This window comes from Anabrus simplex, chromosome 14 (genome assembly GCF_040414725.1).
Source record: "Anabrus simplex isolate iqAnaSimp1 chromosome 14, ASM4041472v1, whole genome shotgun sequence".
In the NCBI taxonomy this organism is placed as follows: Eukaryota; Metazoa; Arthropoda; class Insecta; order Orthoptera; family Tettigoniidae; genus Anabrus; species Anabrus simplex.
The window spans coordinates 92,015,725-92,033,967 of NC_090278.1; the positions used below are offsets into that span (position 1 = coordinate 92,015,725).

Below are 18,243 nucleotides of genomic sequence, written 5' to 3' on the forward strand. Positions count from 1 at the left end.
TAAATCAACCATCGAAAAGGGGTAACCTAAGTCTAGTGGTAGCCCACGTCTTGATCCCAGCATACGCCACTGCAGTGATGTAAGGTATGGATGGATGGCCAGACAATACTACCTAGCAACCGTGCAGGCTGTATCTTATGGCTGGTTGTCATCTGAAATTCCGTTCATGGATGGCCTTGACCGAGAGACATATTTATGATCATGGGATTGTAAATAAGGGGTACAGATCTCTGCACATCGTTATGAGGGTGTTTAGGGGTTACAGTAAGGATGTAAAGGAGAGGTCATATAAGTCTCTGGTAAGACCCCAACTAGACTATGGTTTCAGTGTATGGGACCCTCACCATTATTACCTGATTCAAGAACTGGAAAAAATCCAAACAAAAGCAGCTCGATTTGTTTGGGGTGATTTCCGACAAAAGAGTAGCGTTACATAAATATTGCAAAGTTTTGGGCTGGGAAGAATTGGGAGAAAGAAGACGAGCTGCTCGACTAAGTGGTATGTTAGGCATAAAATTTCAAGGATAATTTAATAAAACCACCTATTCAATACTTTCCACGTTTAATGTGGTTTGAATCTACATTAATTTATGTAGACTTATCAGGTACATTTTTCACCCATTATTTGGGCATCTTCAGCCTGTAGACAACCTTTAGGTCAAGGTTTGGGACCTTTTTAACCATATACAGTGTAATACAGTATATGAATGTTAATAATCTCTTAAGACTAACATGCCAGGATAATAATTTTAAAAATGTGAACAAAACATAAATGTGAGTAACATAAATTAATGGTGTTTTAACACAATTAAAACTTGTCGGTCCTATTCTAACTTATGTCCAAAACTAAAATGGATCTTCTTCCTCCAACATAAGTCTTGGGTAAAGAGGATATTCATACTGGAGTTCATTTGACCCACCTATATCCTTTTCATCTTCTTGACGTAACTTATGTCAGAATGTGTTGTCAACCACAAGTGGAGATTTAGAACTGATTGTTATATGTAGACTGGTCAAGATTGTTGTGAATGGAAATATAAATTTAAATTAACGGTGTTTTTACACAGTTAAAACCTGTCAGTCCTATTCTATCTAACTTTAAAATATGTACAATATTAAAATGGATCTTCTTCCTCTAACGTAAGTCTTGGGAAAAGAGAATATTCATATGGGGGCTTATTTGACCCACATATTTCATTTTCATGTTCTTGACATAACTAATGTTGAAATGTGTTGTCAAACACAAGTAGAGATTTAAAACCGATTGTTATATGTAGACTGGGCAAGATCGTTGTTGTGAATGAAACTGTAAGTGACTTGACTCTGGGCCTTATGTAACGACAAGGAATTGTAAAGAGTACAATCTTAGGTTGTTTCTTAGTTTTAGGCTGCTGTTTAATTGAGAAGGAACATCCTAGACATTTAATATAGTCGTGTATGAATATAATTCCCGTTGAAGTGTTGCTTGGCCTTTGGGAGGGATCTTAAGATTATTTGTTCAACTTATACTTGGTCGACCTGTCTCTTCCGGCAGCGCCTGTCTTACTTTGATAAGTCTACATAAATTAATGTAGATTCAAACCACATTAAACATGGAAAGTATTGAATAGGTGGTTTTATTAAATTATCCTTGAGATTTTATGCCTAACGTCATCTTCAATTCGGAACAATAATGAGAGTTCTTACTTGTAAACTAAGTGGTATGTTTCGAGCTGTCAGTAGAGAGATGCCGTGGAATGACATTAGTAGACGAATAAGTTTGAGTGGCATCTTTAAAAGTACGAAAGATCACAATATGAAGATAAAGTTGGAATTCAAGAGGACAAACTGGGGCAAATATTCATTTATAGGAAGGGGAGTTAGGGATTGGAATAACTTACCAAGGGAGATGTTCAATAAATTTCCAATTTAAGAAAAGGCTAGGAAAACAACAGATAGGGAATCTGCCACCTGGGCGACTGCCCTAAATGCAGATCAGTATTGATTGATTGACTGAGAGTGCTGAACTGCTGTAGAGCGAGAGGATTGTCGAGACAGCTTGACTTGGCTGTTTGCAGTCTTTTTAAACTTGATAAATAACATTCTAAGGAATAATAAGAAAATGCAAATACAAAATTTATGAATATGGGATAGATGGCGTTCAGTACATGGCACTGCATTTTGGCAACCTCCAAATGGGGAGGGCAAGCAGAAATAAATGCATTTCAGGTATGATGTATTATCGGCACACTTTATCTTGGTGCATTTACACCCTAGTTGTGAATCGGTCGACCTCGGCAATCTTCAAGATTCGTACTGGCAACGTTTGAAACACAAACTATGAATCGCTTAAGCATCGTTGTGCGACATCTGGCGTACACTTTACGTACTAGTACTGTTGTTGTTTACACAGCAAAGCCAAACTATAGAATTCATGCTAGGAACAAGAAACACATCGAGAAATGTTATACAATGTTATATAATGTGTATGTGACACAGTTGTTCGCTTAAGATAATAACGGTTTAGAAACTTCATATCGATCGATCATATCCTCGATTCAATTCAGATTTCATTTTCATTCAGTTGGCAGCACTACTGGGACCAGGACAGCTCCCTCCTTACTCCTCACCCCCGTACAAAAACGCACCAAGATAAAGTGTGCCGATAATAGTGTCTTATGCCTCCGAGGTACAGAAATATTATTTACAGTAAATCTTAACTACACCCAGATGATCATGGCTTAGTTGGCCTGCTATAAATAAAATATTTAAAAAACGTACCTTGCAGACACCTTGTCATTTACAAATGGAGGAGGTTCAGAGAAGCCACAGTCAAAAGAACTATCATCACACTTCAGTAGTCTGTCTGTGTCCATGGAGTCAACATTTCTCATCTTAGGAAACCTCGGCTGGCTGTGCCTTCTAATGATGGTCACAACTGTCCTGTTACGTTTCTCTTTCAAATGATGCTTCGGCATTGTTCGATTGTCACGAACAGTCCTGTGGTTGTTATTCTGTCCTCCAACAGGGGCAAAAGATTCTGAAGAAGAGGACTGGTAATAAAACACTTGACTGTTTGCATATCCATTATTTCCATTATTGTTAGTGTTCATGAGACCTGACATCTGAGAATGCTGTCTCTCAACATAGCGCCAGTACTGAGACCATAATAAATAAATATAACCGCACATTCCAACAAACACTAAATTTATGAATATCCACACTGATACTGCCACAGCTCTCATGATAATGACTAAGGAAACATACTTTCATATCACAAACAAGATTAAGATATCCTACTTGGTAATACTAGCCTACTGTATAAAAGACGTCAAAAACAATTTAATTCTCTCCACATTTCTTGTCAACATAACCGCTTCCCTTCTTGCGAAATTGACAGATGGCTGTCAGGTTGACGTTTCTGCACTATTTTTGTTGTGGTGGCGATATTTATAATTCATGTTGGCTGCATTGCTGATGTTTAGTTTCCATTGTTTTTGTAGTTCATAATCCATACGGTAGGAGCGCGCTTTGTTCCGTGGTAGAACAGTTGAGACATCTGTGTATTATGGCTCTAATTATGGAAATAAGCGCCATTTTCGAGAGAGTACAAAAGTCGTAGAACGATATGAGAAAAGAAGCATTTAGACATATTTAGTGCGGCTAAATGGTTAGCGTGCTGGCCTTTGGTCACAGGGGTCCCGAATTCGATTCCCGGTAGGGTCGGGAATTTTAACCTTGATTGGTTAATTTCTCTGGCAAGGGGGCTGGGTGTGTGTGTAGTCTTCATCATCATTTCATCCTCATCACGACGCGCAGGTCGCCGACGGGAGTCAAATCAAAAAGACCTGCACTTGGCGAGCCGAACATGTCCTCGGACACTCCCGGCACTAAAAGCCATACGCCATTTCTTTCTTTAGACATATTTAATGTAAACATCAAGGTAAAATACGTTTTCTGTTTATTTTTACGACGAAACAATAGATGGATGTGAGTGGAAAATTGTATTTATAATGTTTTACTCTCCGACTTTACTTACTCTTTTTGGCATCCGAAAATATGTGTAACGAAATAGTGCCATGTAACAAAATGTGTGACGCAACTTTATCTAGCAGGAGTACAGGGGCGTAACGTTAGGCATGCAGTCTCCTCACAAAATAATAATAATAATAATAATAATAATAATAATAATAATATATCTAGCCTAATGTCAGTCTGCACGGAAATGGTCAGAGCAGTTTGGTAGAATCAATATAAATAGTTTCTTTTACATTTTGTACGTAGAGGAATTGGCATTTGGTTGCATCTAGCAGCAGTTCCTATGACTGTGTTGAGTGTAACGGTGTAAACAGGTGCAAACAGTGCTTGCGAAACGCTCCTCGCAAAAGACCTGCACCAAGTTATTTAAAAAATAATCACAGCAATGAAAATTGATACCAAAATGTCATATTTTAGATAGAAAATGATTCTTTGTTGATGTGTAGTGCATCTGAGATCGTATTATGCTCAAATTTTGTTGAACATTTAACTTTTGTCACACATTTATTCGACAGCAATGTTTAATGCCAATAAGAAGTAGGTTTGTCCGGCTCTGTGGTGTAGTGCTTAGCGTGATTAGCTTCCACTCCCGGAGGCCCGGGTTCGATTCCCGGCTCTGCCACGAAATTTGAAAAGTGGTACGAGGGCTGGAACGGGGTCCACTAAGGCCGTGGCTCTGTATATCATGGCCATCCATCAATATTTCACACCACAGCCTGCACGGTTGCTAGGTAACATTTTATTGAAAGACGTATTTATAATCATTTTATTTTCATAAAGGAAAATTTAATAATATTTTAGAGGAACCTTCAGTTATCCCAAGCATTAGCTACCAAGGGATTAAGCTCGGGCATTGTTAATAATAATGTTATTGTTTTTACGTCCCACTAACTACTTTTTTTACAGTTTACGGAGATGCCGAGTTGACGGAATTTCGTCCCGCAGGAGTTTTTTACCTGCCGGAAAATCTATCGACATGAGGCTGACCGTTGTGCAGACTAGAGTGTACTTGTACTCGCTTCAGTAAGTTTGCATTCTAACCTGTTACTATCTAAAAATCCGGGCTACGCGTAGGGATAGTCGTGATGCAATGGCACATTCTGGCCAAGTGAGGAAAGCAATGGCAAACTACCTCATTCCTCATAAAGCCATGTACAGCTTATTTTTGGTGTTGCCATCTGTTTTTGCTGTTTACCTACAATCGGATAATCTTCGGGTTGAACACTTAACAGACGTTAAAGCAATCTTGTAGTTTAAAGTATCTGTCAATATCCTGATTATAGCCAGAGATCTTCAGTTTTACATGAAATTCGAACCACAGGAATATGATATTTCATTTCAAGAATCTCATGTGCATTGGCCGGAATTCGTTTCGCTGTCGCACTGCTGAGAATCATAGTGATGTAATATTTATGTAGCCCCGATACAAAGGAATGCAAGAAAGGATTCCAGTTATGGTTCATGTATTTCATTTTATATTTCATTGATGTGACCTTTGATTCCTGTGGATTCTATTTCATTAAATATTTTGAAGCCGTAAATAATTTTAAGATCAGAATTTCTTAAATATAGTGATCTTTCACTAATTCGTGACTCTCTTCTTTTATTGTTTCTGTGTTAGACAAGAATTGTGCATTATATTACCTATGTCTTTCTTTCTTTTTTCTTTCTTTCTATCGAAAAGTCGACGTGTAAATAGATGCTTATCTTATCCTTTTATTATTACTTTTTTCTGAATTATTATTCTATGTTTCTCCTATCATCGCGCATTTTTAGAGCGTGGTTCCTCAAAATGCTTTTTCGTAAATACGGAATAGTTTTCACGATATTTTTGTTTAACTATAAAGTAAAGCATTATTAGCTGCCTCGGTGGATCAGTGGTCGCGAGTCCACCTCTCGAGCCCAGGTTCGCAGGTTCGATCGCAGCTGAGGTAGTCGATTTTTTAAAGATGGTCAAAAAAAAAAAGATTCCGCACTCACTGTCATTCTTGTCATGAGGAATATTTCTGGTTTCGCACTCTGTGTGGCGCATTCTGTGTTACCCGGCAAAATTAAATCAACTCAGCCAGTTCCAGTAGAATTTCACTTTGGTTACAAGATAGCAGTACAATCGGAACGTCGAAATTGGGCCATAGCCGCCTAGATTGCACGACTTCAGAATGTTTGCAGCAATAAGCCATATTATTATTATTATTATTATTATTATTATTATTATTATTATTATTATTATTATTATTATTAATGGCTCATTAAAACTGTAAAAGTTATTAGGTTATTGCTATTTTATTTTATAAGAAAATATATTTAGTCCATTGCGAAGGCTCTCTGTGAGTAACATGCTGTTTAAATTGGACAGTCGTTTTTTTGTTTACCATAAATCAAAATGATATTTCTGGAAGGTGATGGAAATAAAGACTACATACTAAATTAATAGGGCCTACTGGTATTCTATCTAGCCACTCTCGTTTGATTTCATCGTCAAGAAAAATTCGTATTATTTATTTTAGCATCTGCTAAAAAATCGAGATATATATGCAGGCTGTACACCAAAACAGCATAGAAAATCGTACAACCCTAAATCAATGACGTGCAGCCAGATCTGTTGTGGTTTATATTTTGTCCTCCAGGGAGAGATGGCGAGCTCATTGGTGCTGTCATCTATAGAGTTTACTCTGTACTGTTCAGAAAGAGGACCTTTCTCTCTCTCTCTCTTTCTCCCTCTCTCTCTCTCCTAAATGCATTATTTTTATCGTTTTTATTCCAATATGTATTTTTATACGCGAAAATAAAAAAGCATGCTGTAAGCAAGAGACACACGTGAAGGTAAATTATATTTCAACTCTCACATGTGTTAAAAATAACTCCCACAAAACTGTGAATGTTGTCAAAAGGATACGGGAGATACAGAAGGCCGAGCCGCGACGTCCGATTATTAATTAATATTGTCAAATACTATGAATGAGAGAGTGTATTCTCCCGAGGAGTTCTTAAAACAGGTTACCCAAAAATTTATATCGAAATGACAGGGACTGTAAAGTTTGTTTACCAAACGTTTATTAGAAATTGTTGCCTTACACTTATTTTGTCGTGGATTACAATAGAGGCATTAAAATCTTCATCAAAATAATTTTACTAATTTGCTTTGAATTTTGTTTTAAATATTTAATTTGATACCGAACAAAGAGAGGAATATAACTTGTTGTTGTTGTTGTTTTAAGGGGCCTAACATCAAAGGTCATCGGCCGAGGAATATACCAGGAATCATTTTTATAGATTAGATACTCTTAGTAAAGCCTGCTAGCAATCTTTGAATACGTAATTAAATAAACAACTAAGTGTCGGAGTGCATGGTGTAACGATGTTTATTTGTTTTAACTATTGCGAAAATATTCATAGAAAGGTGGAATCAATAAAATAGACACTGAGATCGCTTGAAATCCTAGGTTGAAAAGGAGACTAAACTGAATATAAATAATTTAGAAAATTGACACATAATAAACTTTAAATGATGATTAAATTAGACAAGAAATTTACCATAACCTAAGAGAGTCCATAATGCTTCCATTTTTACAGTGTGATAATAATAATAATAATAATAATAATAATAATAATAATAATAATAATAATAATAATAATAATAATAATAATAATAATAATAATAATCATCTTATCGTCTCAGATACTACGTACAGGCATTTGAATATGATGTCATCTAGACTGTCTGTACGTTTTACACTGCCAGACAGCGGAGTAAATCGAATCTCCTTTAGGTGTTCTATGGCTATATTTAATTAATTTTGTCGGGTAAACACTAAAAGTGTCACCACAGATCTTTTACACCACGCCGACACTATACGACTGTTTTTCCGCCCTTCAAAAAGGTGACTGAACGACAGTGGGAATATTTACAGTGTTTATAATGTGTACTTCAAAATAAAGGCTAAAGATATGCGTTGAAGATAGGATTACATTTAGTGCTGCTAGGGAACAGTCTGTCCGACATTCAGAGAAAATCAGTATTAATGTTCTAACTGAACTGTGAAGAAATAATAATATGCCAAGGAAGATGATTCGGAATGCTGAACCTCAATAGGAAAGCTGCAGAGAAAACAAAGACAGGAAACATGCGTGATGTCATAGAAGCGTCAGGAAATAGTTCTCTATTCAAAATTATAACTGAACATCGATCCTGCTTTACAAATACTGTCTATAGACTCGCAGAATGCCCAGTGTATATGAACAGGTTACTCATTTCCGTACCTGACTGTACAGGCAGAGTAATTCATTCATCATTCCTACATTTTCGAGGGCATTCTCACTGCTTTGAGAAAAGCCAAGGTCCCATGACGGGTCGGAAAGAGTCGTTGTTGTTGTTATTATTGTTATTAAGACTTAAGCAATTTCTTTCAAGAAAGACTTTAATTTCTTTCTTTTTTTTTCCTGCTCATGGGAAAAAGTAATATTCTCTCCGACACGCACCGGAGCTTGGTGGGGTGTGTAGTAAATGATGGCGGGGGTGGTGGGGATGTGTGTAAGTGCGTGGGAGAGACCAGGGAGAGGAAGCGTATACAGCTCCCCACCCCTTTCATTCATAACGATTTGCTTGTCCTATGCTGTGTGTATGTGCACACTCGACAGGAGGCTATCAACGCTCAACATTGTTGAGAAATTGCTTATCAACACCGGAAATGAAATTCTTTAAGAAGGTGTGGATGTGAATTTTATGTCAGTTTTTTTTTTTCTTTATCAGTTCGCTATCGGGTTCTCTCTGTCTCCTTTTTGCTAGCGTGTTGACTGAATGTGTCTACTCTCAGGGATGCCAAAAATATATCGCGAATCGTTCGTCGTCAGTTTCCGTTGAAATATTACTGCTTTAGCTATTTCTGAACTACTAAAACCTTTTTCTAACCAGCGGCAAGTTTCATGTAGGGCTGCAGAAAGATGGTTACAGCCACTAATTTATAGATTATCTTATTTATTCTTTATGTGTTATGTTATAACGCTGTCTTTCATCCAATTAAAAACTTCATCTACACTAATGTTATAAAGTAAAGACATAAGAGTTTATCTCATGAACCACTCGACCGATTTCTGTAAATCTTCCACCATTTGATAGCATATTCTCCCAGAGTATTATAAACTGTATATAAATATGGAATCATATCAGGGGAGCAGGTGATTTTAAAAAAACGCAACAGGTCGGAAAAATTGTGCTCCCGGGATCTTGTATACTGTCGGACGTAGTATCGCTGGATGGATTAGGGTCGTTAAACACAAAAAGAAACTGTGGAGCAAACCAAATGTACGTCTGGGAGCCTTCAGAAAAAGAAATTACACTATTATCTAAGGCTTTTCATAGGGGACTACTGACGAAAATGAGCGCTATTGGACTAGACAAAGGAGTGACTGAGTGGGTGACGAAATTTCTAGAAAACAGAACTCGGAAAATTAGTGTAAGTGTAGTAATACCTGATCCTATAATGATTAAGACGGGGGTCCCGCAAGGTACCATTATTGGACCTTTACATTTTCTCATCTACTTATATAAATTACAATTATGGTTAAAGAACTGGAATCACAGATAAGGATTTTTGCAGATGATGTTATATACACTATTGCATAGAGTAAAAAATGAAATGGCGTACCTATGACTTTTAGTGCCGGGAGTGTCCGAGGATAAGTTCAGCTCGCCAGATGCAGGTCTTTTGATTTGACACCCGTAGGCACATACCAAAAGATCTCCAAACAGGACTGATAAATCCTCTCCGCAACTACTCCGAGTTTTTCTCGGCCGGGTGGCTCACCAACCATACCATTGCTACTTCGCTGAATTCAACAAAGCATATAGGCTGACACCAAGTAGGAAGTCGGCCTTCCCACCATGTATGTCTGCATCGCCCGTGATGTTAATCCAGCTATCTCCGATGAAGACATCGCAACTGAACTTCGTCCGATCGGCGTCCATAGTGCCTCAAGGCTTCTTGCCGGCCACGTACAATCATCGGATGGACTGCTGTATATCCCCTCTGCAGATGACTTCTGGAACATCATTAACAATGGAGCGTATATCAACCGCCGCCTCCATCGAGCAGAAATTACTCCTTCAGATATTACAGCTCAGTTACTTCACAACGGACCAACTACGCCTACAGCCGCCGCGCCATCGTAAGGGACACCACAACAACAGACTTCGACTAATTTCTACCCTCCTCCCATTACCATCACCAATACCACCACCACTACTACCGTCACTACGACCACCTTGCCATCTACCGACACCTCTTCACAGGTCCCTGTCACAACAGTTCTAACGTGCCATCCATCACCACTCATGACCTCTTCCCTCAATCCTGAACAACCTCAACGCCGGAACATCCGAATCTACAGTCTTCATCATCCTCACATGCCGACGAAACAGCAGCCTCCGCACCACCACCGACAACGCAGCCACCACCAACTCTTCACACCATGTCCAGCTGTGTGATCCGCGGTGTGGATCCTGCTCTCTCAGAAAGAACCATTTTCCATCAACTCCAAGCTGAAGGTGTCCCAGTTCGTCGCGCCTTCCAAATCAAGAACACCTCCGGCCCCACGTGTATGGCACGCATCCACGTCCCGAGCGCTGATGATGTACAACACCTTATTGACTACGGAGCTTAAACATTTATCGCCAACGCCATAAAGTGGAGCCCTCCCTCACCCCACCCCACCCCGTAAGACATCCCATCAACAATACTCACCGTCGCCCCCGCCCAGCCACTTCTTTTCAACCTCGTCAATCCGTCAGTCCTCTCCCTCCTCCCACCTAGTTCCTTTCCCTACCCACCTCCGACGCTGGAAATCATACGTTATCTAACATCTTCCCTCCACAATATCACTACGTCCCTGCACCTCCTAACCCTTCAACTCCATCCTGGTACCCTTCTCTAAACTTCAGTTCTAGTGCACAACCTGATCTTGTTATATTTTGTTATGTTTGTTATATTTTATTATGAAAGTTTACGTTTGTTAAATAGTCTGTTGACAGTGCAAGTGAAATTTGCTCAGTGTAGCTGTATCTTGTGCTTCGTGAATAAATAAATAAATAAATAAATAAATAAATAAATAAATAAATAAATCATTAACATTACCGTAGCCCTTCGCCTAAATTAGCACATTGTTCTACCCACTTTCTTAATTTTACAGCTCCGACCCGGGAGACAGCGTTACTGTCTAGGGGCCCGCCCCGCCTCTTAGGGCGGGGAATGAAACACCTTTAACCCTCGACTGGCGTTGTGAAACCTTTGGTACGTAAATGGCGTTGTGGGGTCGAAAATGATACCATAGATCACCCTTTATTTAAGTTTCAAAAATAAATACATGTCAATTATATTTCCTTATACCTTTTGCATTACCTACCATGAGAAAGTAATATCTTTACTGATTACAGATTGTGAGATAACGCACAATTGTTTTACCATCACTGATTTTAAAAGAAAATCGCACTCCCATTTTAAATGTTCAGTTGCTTCAAAGCAAATAAAAAGGTACATTTAAATATTATACTATACAAAACTCATAAAACTTTTGAATTTCACAGTCATTAACTTCATTTTCACAATCACTTAAGGGTTGGAAGTTTGACAATAATGTTCTGACTTTGACGTCTCACTTGCCTGTTGGAATCGGTAGCTGACCACTTCTATCAGTTCTACCAGAGAAAGATGACAGCTCGTTATGGACGTCTAGGTTCTCCGTGGAACTTCCCTCTTCGTCTTCCTCACCTTCTTCTTGTTCCGAATCCGTGTCATGCTCGGAATTGTAATCTGGATCATTTTCATCTGAGAGATCGCTGTCGTCACTTCCTTCCGCATCTTCCTCTAAAACACTGCGACCCCAGGATCGCATACTGACATGCCAGGGCGAGATGTAGAAGCCATAGCAAGGGTTACACGAAGAAAAAGTACCAAACACGCACTTCGAATGAAATACGAACAATTACAAAAAAAATTGTCACGACAAACTTCGTAACACAAACGCCGTTGTGGGTTCGTAAACGGCACCACACAATATTTAAATCAAGTTCCTGAGAAAACCAATATTTACTAAACGCTAAAACTCCAGATAGCAGTTGGCCTTGCACTAGGTAACAGCTACAGTGAACGGCAATAGCCAGAACGGAATACGGAGGGAGCGCCAGGGTTGTACAAAGTCGCTAGTATCTTTAAAGACACCACAACGCCAGTCGAGGGTTAAAAAGCGACACATACACCTAGCCCCAGTGCCAGCAAAATTAATCAATTATGGTTAAAATTCTCGACCCTGCCGGTAATCGAACCCGGGACCCCTGTGGGCAAAGGCCAGCACGCTAACTATTTAGCCATTGAGCCGGACTGCGTACAGTAGTAAATAAGTTACAGGACTGTGAACAATTCCAAAAAAGACACCGACAATGATAAACGGGGTGAAGATCCATGTTGTGAGGAATAGTCCTCTTATTTTTAATGACTTTTGTGGATGGTGTGAAAGTGCAGTAGAGTTGGCCGTGCAGTTAGGGGCGTGCAGCTGTGAGCTTGCATCCGGGAGATAGTGGGTTCGAACCCCATCGTCGGCGGCCCTGAAGATGGTTTCCCGTGGTTTCCCATTTTCACACCAGGAAAATGCTGGGGTTGTACCTTCATTACGGCCACGGCCAGTTCATTCCCACTCCTAGGCCCTTCCTATCCCATCGTCGCCATAAGACCTATCTGCAGATTGTAATAATAATAATAATAATAATAATAATAATAATAATAATAATAATAATAATAATAATAATAATAATAATAATAATAATAATAATAATAATAATAATAACAGTATTAATGGACTTTTGTTTTCTTACATACTTACTGTATACAGCAGTACTAAATAACTGGACTCACAGATAAGGCTTTTTGCATATAATGTTATATGTACTATTGTATATAGTGATAAATAAGTTACAGGATTGTTAACAACTCCAAAAGGACCTCGATAATGTTGTTTTTTTTTTGTTTTTTTTACAGGTTCCTTTACGTCGTACCGACACATATAGGTCTTATGGCGACGATGGGACAGGAAAGGGCTAGGAGTGGGAAGGAAGCGGCCGTGACCTTAATAAAGGTACAGCCCCAGCATTTGCATGGTGTTAAAATGGGAAACCACGGAAAACCATCTTCAGGACTGCCGACACTCCCGAATACTGGATACTGGCCGCACTTAAACGACTGCAGCTATTGAGCGACAATGTTGTGAGATGTATGTACCTAATGTGGATGTTAAAATAGGGAAATATCTCCATTGGGGTAATCACCTCAACGTGGTTGTAAATAAACATTACACATGTCTTCATATAGTTATAACCATAAAGGTATTGATGGGTTATGGAAATAATGTAAATGATTTATATGAGATGGTGTATAAGTCTTTGCTAAGATCTCAATTAGAGTATTGAATTGAATTGAGAGATGAAACGTGACTGACAGATTGATTAGATGTAAGTTGAGTGAATGAATGAATGAATTAATTAATCAATCAATCAATCAATCAACCAATCAATCAACCAATCAATCAATCAATCAATAATCAATCAATGAATAATATAATACTCTTCTCACCAACTTGGAAGACAGTATTTATTTATTTATTGCATTAATAATTAATACACGCAGTTAGTTTTTTAAATATACAATATTAAAGATAATCCAACTATGAAAAATATTACACAATTATTTAAATTTATAGTATTTTCCATAAATAGTACTTGAACATATTATCTTTAATCAATTATTCATTATACAAGGTGTACAACTTTGTTTCCGCCGTTTCGTCCCCAACATTGGAGGCTTTAATGAAACAGGTTACTTACACATGTATCATTCAAAGTAGTGTCCATCACTGGCCACGACTTTCTCCCATCTTTCGGGCAGTGTTCGAATCCCGTGTCGAAAAAATTGTTCATCTTTTGAAGCGATCCACGAATAGATCCAATTTGTGACTTCTTCATGAGATCGGAAGTGTCGGTCAGCCAGGCCTTGCGCCATTGATCGAAACAGGTGATAATCAGAGGGAGCAATGTCGGGAGAATACAGCGGGTGGAGTAGGACGTCCCATTTTAACATTCCCAGGTATGTTTTGATCTCTTTTGCAACGTGGGGTCGAGCGTTGTCGTGTTGCAAAATCACTTTATCGTGCCTCTCGCTGTATGGCGGCCGTTTGTCTTTCAATGCTCTGCTCAAACTCATTAATTGCGTTCGATAACGAGCACCTGCGATTGTTTCACCGGGTTTTAACACCTCATAGTACACGACGCCGAGCTGGTCCCACCAAATGTAGAGCATGATCTTGGAGCCGTGAATATTCGGTTTTGCCGTCGATGTTGAAGCATGCCGGGATATCCCCATGATTTTTTGCGTTTAGGGTTATCGTAATGAAGCCATTTTTCGTCCCCGTTCAACATCTCTTGGTTTCAACTCATAATAATAATAATGTTATTTGCTTTACGTCCCACTAACTACTTTTTAAGGTCTTCGGAGATGACGAGGTACCGGAATTGAATCCCGCAGGAGTTCTTTAACGTGCCAGTAAATCTACCGACACGGGGCTGTCGTATTTGAGCACCTTCAAATACCACCGGACTGAGCCAGGATCGAACCTGCCAAGTTGGGGTTAGAAGGCCAGCGCCTTAACCGTCTGAGCCACTCAGCCCGGCGGTTTCAACTCATACGGGACCCAAGTTCCTTCTTTCTGAATCATGCCCATGGTCTTGAGACGTTTTGAAATGGCTTGCTGTGTCACTCCCACTGATCGTGCCAATTCTTCTTGAGTTTGACGCGAATCTTCACTCAGCAATGTCTCCAATTCTGCATCTTCGAAAACTTTCTCTCTTCCACCACTATCAAATCAAATCAATCACTACTGATCTGCATTTAGGGCAGTCGCCCAGGTGGCAGATTCCCTATCTGCTGTTTTCCTAGCCTTTTCCTAAATAATTTTAAAAAATTGGACATTTATTGAACGTCTCTCTTGGTAAGTTATTCCAATCCCTAGCACCCCTGGCCGGTCTTCGACGTTAAAATCGCCGTTCTTGAAGCGTTGAAACCACTCACGACACGTTCTTCCACTAATAGCGTCCTCACCATACGTACGTGAGAGCATTCGATGAGACTCAGCCGCTGTTTTCTTCATATTGGAACAAAACAGTAACACCTCCCGCAAATGCGCAAATGCCGAGAATTTGGCTCGTACACTGCCATGCTCAATCGAGAACAACTTTATGATGCACACACACATCGACTAAGTTTGAATGGGGTTATGTTGACCGTGGTCCAAGCTAACTGCCTGACGTCTGCGATCTGTTTCGTTCGACCGCTACGTACCGTTGTCGCCATCCATCGGCAAACGGCGGAAGCAAAGTTGTACACCTTGTATAAACTTAGCTTTTGAGGTTCTTCCTAGACTTTAACTACGTCATAGAGTCTAGGAGACCTCCACATACAAATTCTTACTACTAGCTACATGCATCATTTTTGTTTTCAACCTCTTTTAATTTTTTTATTTGCTTTACGTCGCACCGACACAGATAGGTCTTATGGCGACATGGGATAGATAAGGCCTAGGAATTGGAAGGAAGCGGCCGTGGCCTTAATTAAGGTACAGCCCCGCCATTTGCCTGGTCTGAAAATGGGAAACCACGGAAAACCATCTTCAGGGCTGCCGACAGTGAGGCTCGAACCAACTATCTCCCGATTACTGGATACTGGCCGCACTTAAGCGACTACAGCTATCGAGCTCAGTTTTTAATTTATTTTATCACATTCCTGTTACGGTATAGCAGTCAACTCAACCTATAATATTGTAAGCCGTAGTGTTAAGCACTGGAAATACTTAAGTTGCCTTTGAAATTTTATGTGATGAAGCTGGATTTAGAATGTTAAACTAGTAGTATTTCTTGTAATATTTTCTTTCCGTGGAATTGCTTGTTGTGCTCCCCTTGTTTTACTCTCCTTGTTGCTGTTGTTGTTGGGTAATTATGTGTTAACTTTTACCTTATTTCCTCACTAGTGTATTTCCCGGTTCCGATGTATTTGTTAAGAATAACAATAATCTCTCACAGTTTCGCTGTTCTCTCTCATGTCTTCCATCCTCCGTTTAATAACTTAACAAGAGTGTAAAATTCAGGTTCATTTTCGATTTTACCTATCTCCTTCGCACCTATATATTTCTCTCTAATCTTTGTTTCCTCATACTCTTTAAGTATGTGAGCCACTTCCATGTCTTTGTTTGCGTCATCGATCCATAGACTGATTTGATGCAGCTCCCTTGCCACCCTACCCTGTACTAATCCTTTCATTTTTACGTATTTATCGCGTGCTACATATTCTCTAATCTGCTTGGTCTACCCCTACCGTTCTTACCGCCTACACTTCCCTAAAAAACCAAGTGAACTAGTCCTTGGTGTCTTAAGATGTGTCCTATCAATCTATCTCTTCTTCTGGTTAAATGTAACCAAATCGATCTCCTCTCACCTCTTAAAAATGAATGATAAACAAGTGCATTCTCTTTGCTGATGATATTGCCTTATTAGCAGAAACAGGGAAGTATGTAGAGAATGATCAACATACTAGCAGAAAATCACTACCGATCTGCATTTAAGGCAGTCCCCCAGGTGGCAGATTCCCTATCTGTTGTCTTCTTAGCCTTTTCTTAAATGATTGGAAAGAAACTGCCAATTTATTGAAAATCTCCCTTGGTAAGTTTTTCCAATCCCTATCTATAAACGAATATTTTCCCCAATTTGTTCTCTTGAATTCCAACTTTATCTTCATATTGCGATCTTTCCTACTTCTAAAGACACCACTCAAACATTCGTCTACTAATGTCATTCCACGCCATCTCTTCACTGACATAGATATTGCAAAAACTTTTGTATGGAGTGTGCTTCCGTGCGGTTTTAAAGGCTGGACTAGATGCAACTCAAATGTGGATCTGGAGAAAAATGCAGAGGATTAGTTGGGCTGAAATGAAGAGCAATAGCGAAGTCCTTAGAGAGATGGAAGAAAACCGGCGTGTGGTAACTGAAATAGAAAAACGGAAAATAAAATTTATTATTACATTATGCGGCATGAGGAGTTCCTTTGTAAAATCATTCAAGGGAGAACTGCCGGAAAAAGAGGAAGAGGACGACCCAGAGTGTCTTATTTCAAGAACCTGCTTCTGAGGATGAGCTGCAAGACCTATACTGAGTTGAATAGACTGGCTCAAGACAGACTTCATAGGCCGCGGCGACAATGGTGATGATGATCTCTTAATTCGTGATTCCATCACCTTCAGCATTCTTCTGTAATACCACATTTAAAAAGCTTCTAATCTCTCTCTTTCTCGGTTACTTATCGTCCATGCAGGGGGATGACCGTTGCTCACGTCCGCAGGATTGTACCTATTGATTGCCCTGCACGTGTCCCCCGGGTGGTGCTAAGCGAACAACAGCGACATAAGGTGATTCAATTGAACGACATAATGTATCAAACTTTTGGAAATAACAGTTCTTTTCAGAACCACTCAACAATTGACATTGGACCTTCAATCCGTATTTTACAACTAAATATTGAAGTCTGAAGTCGTGTCAAGTGTGAATATCTAAGAAAACAGCTGAATAAACTCGACACTGATATCGTCAACATTCAGGAGACGCACACAACAGATGAACAGGACTTTGATAGAAGAGGACGAATATTGGGCTATACCCTAGTCGACGCTACCCACCATCAGCAGTATGGAATTGCCACCTATGCCAAATCTAGTCTTTCAGGAGTTCGGGTTGTTGAGTCAAGTGTAAAGGATCTCATTTTCTCTATAGTAATACAGATTAATAACGTAACAGTTGTTAACGTGTATAAGCCTCCTAGCATCAGATGGCCTCCTAGCATTTTGCCAACCTTCAGCCATCCCTGCATTTACACTGGATATTTTAACAGCCATCATACTAACTGGCGATATGACACAGTCGATGAAGATGGTGAGGCATTAACTCAGTGGGCCGAAATATCCGATCCGCACCTAGTTTTTGATGCGAAAGACAAGGGCACTTTAATTCTGCTCGCTGGAGAAGAGACTACAACCCCGACAGAACTTTTGTGTCCAAGGATTGCTTTGATCAACCTCTCAGTATTACACGTACAATATTGTCGAGTTTCCCAAACAGCCAGTATCGACCAGTCCTGTTGG

The 18,243-nt window shown here is 39.5% G+C and overlaps 1 protein-coding gene across 1 annotated transcript in view; it reads right to left on the reverse strand.

Annotated features, from left to right (window-relative positions):
* The window catches only part of SiaT (Sialyltransferase), a 38,646-nt gene extending 35,316 nt beyond the window's left edge, over positions 1-3,330 (reverse strand). Inside the window, exon 1 of the mRNA XM_067158096.2 lies at positions 2,761-3,330. Within this exon, the coding sequence (XP_067014197.2) occupies positions 2,761-3,224 (464 nt within the window). The 5' untranslated portion in view covers positions 3,225-3,330. The remainder of the gene's footprint in view (positions 1-2,760) is intronic.
* Between the last annotated feature and the right edge of the window lie 14,913 nt (positions 3,331-18,243).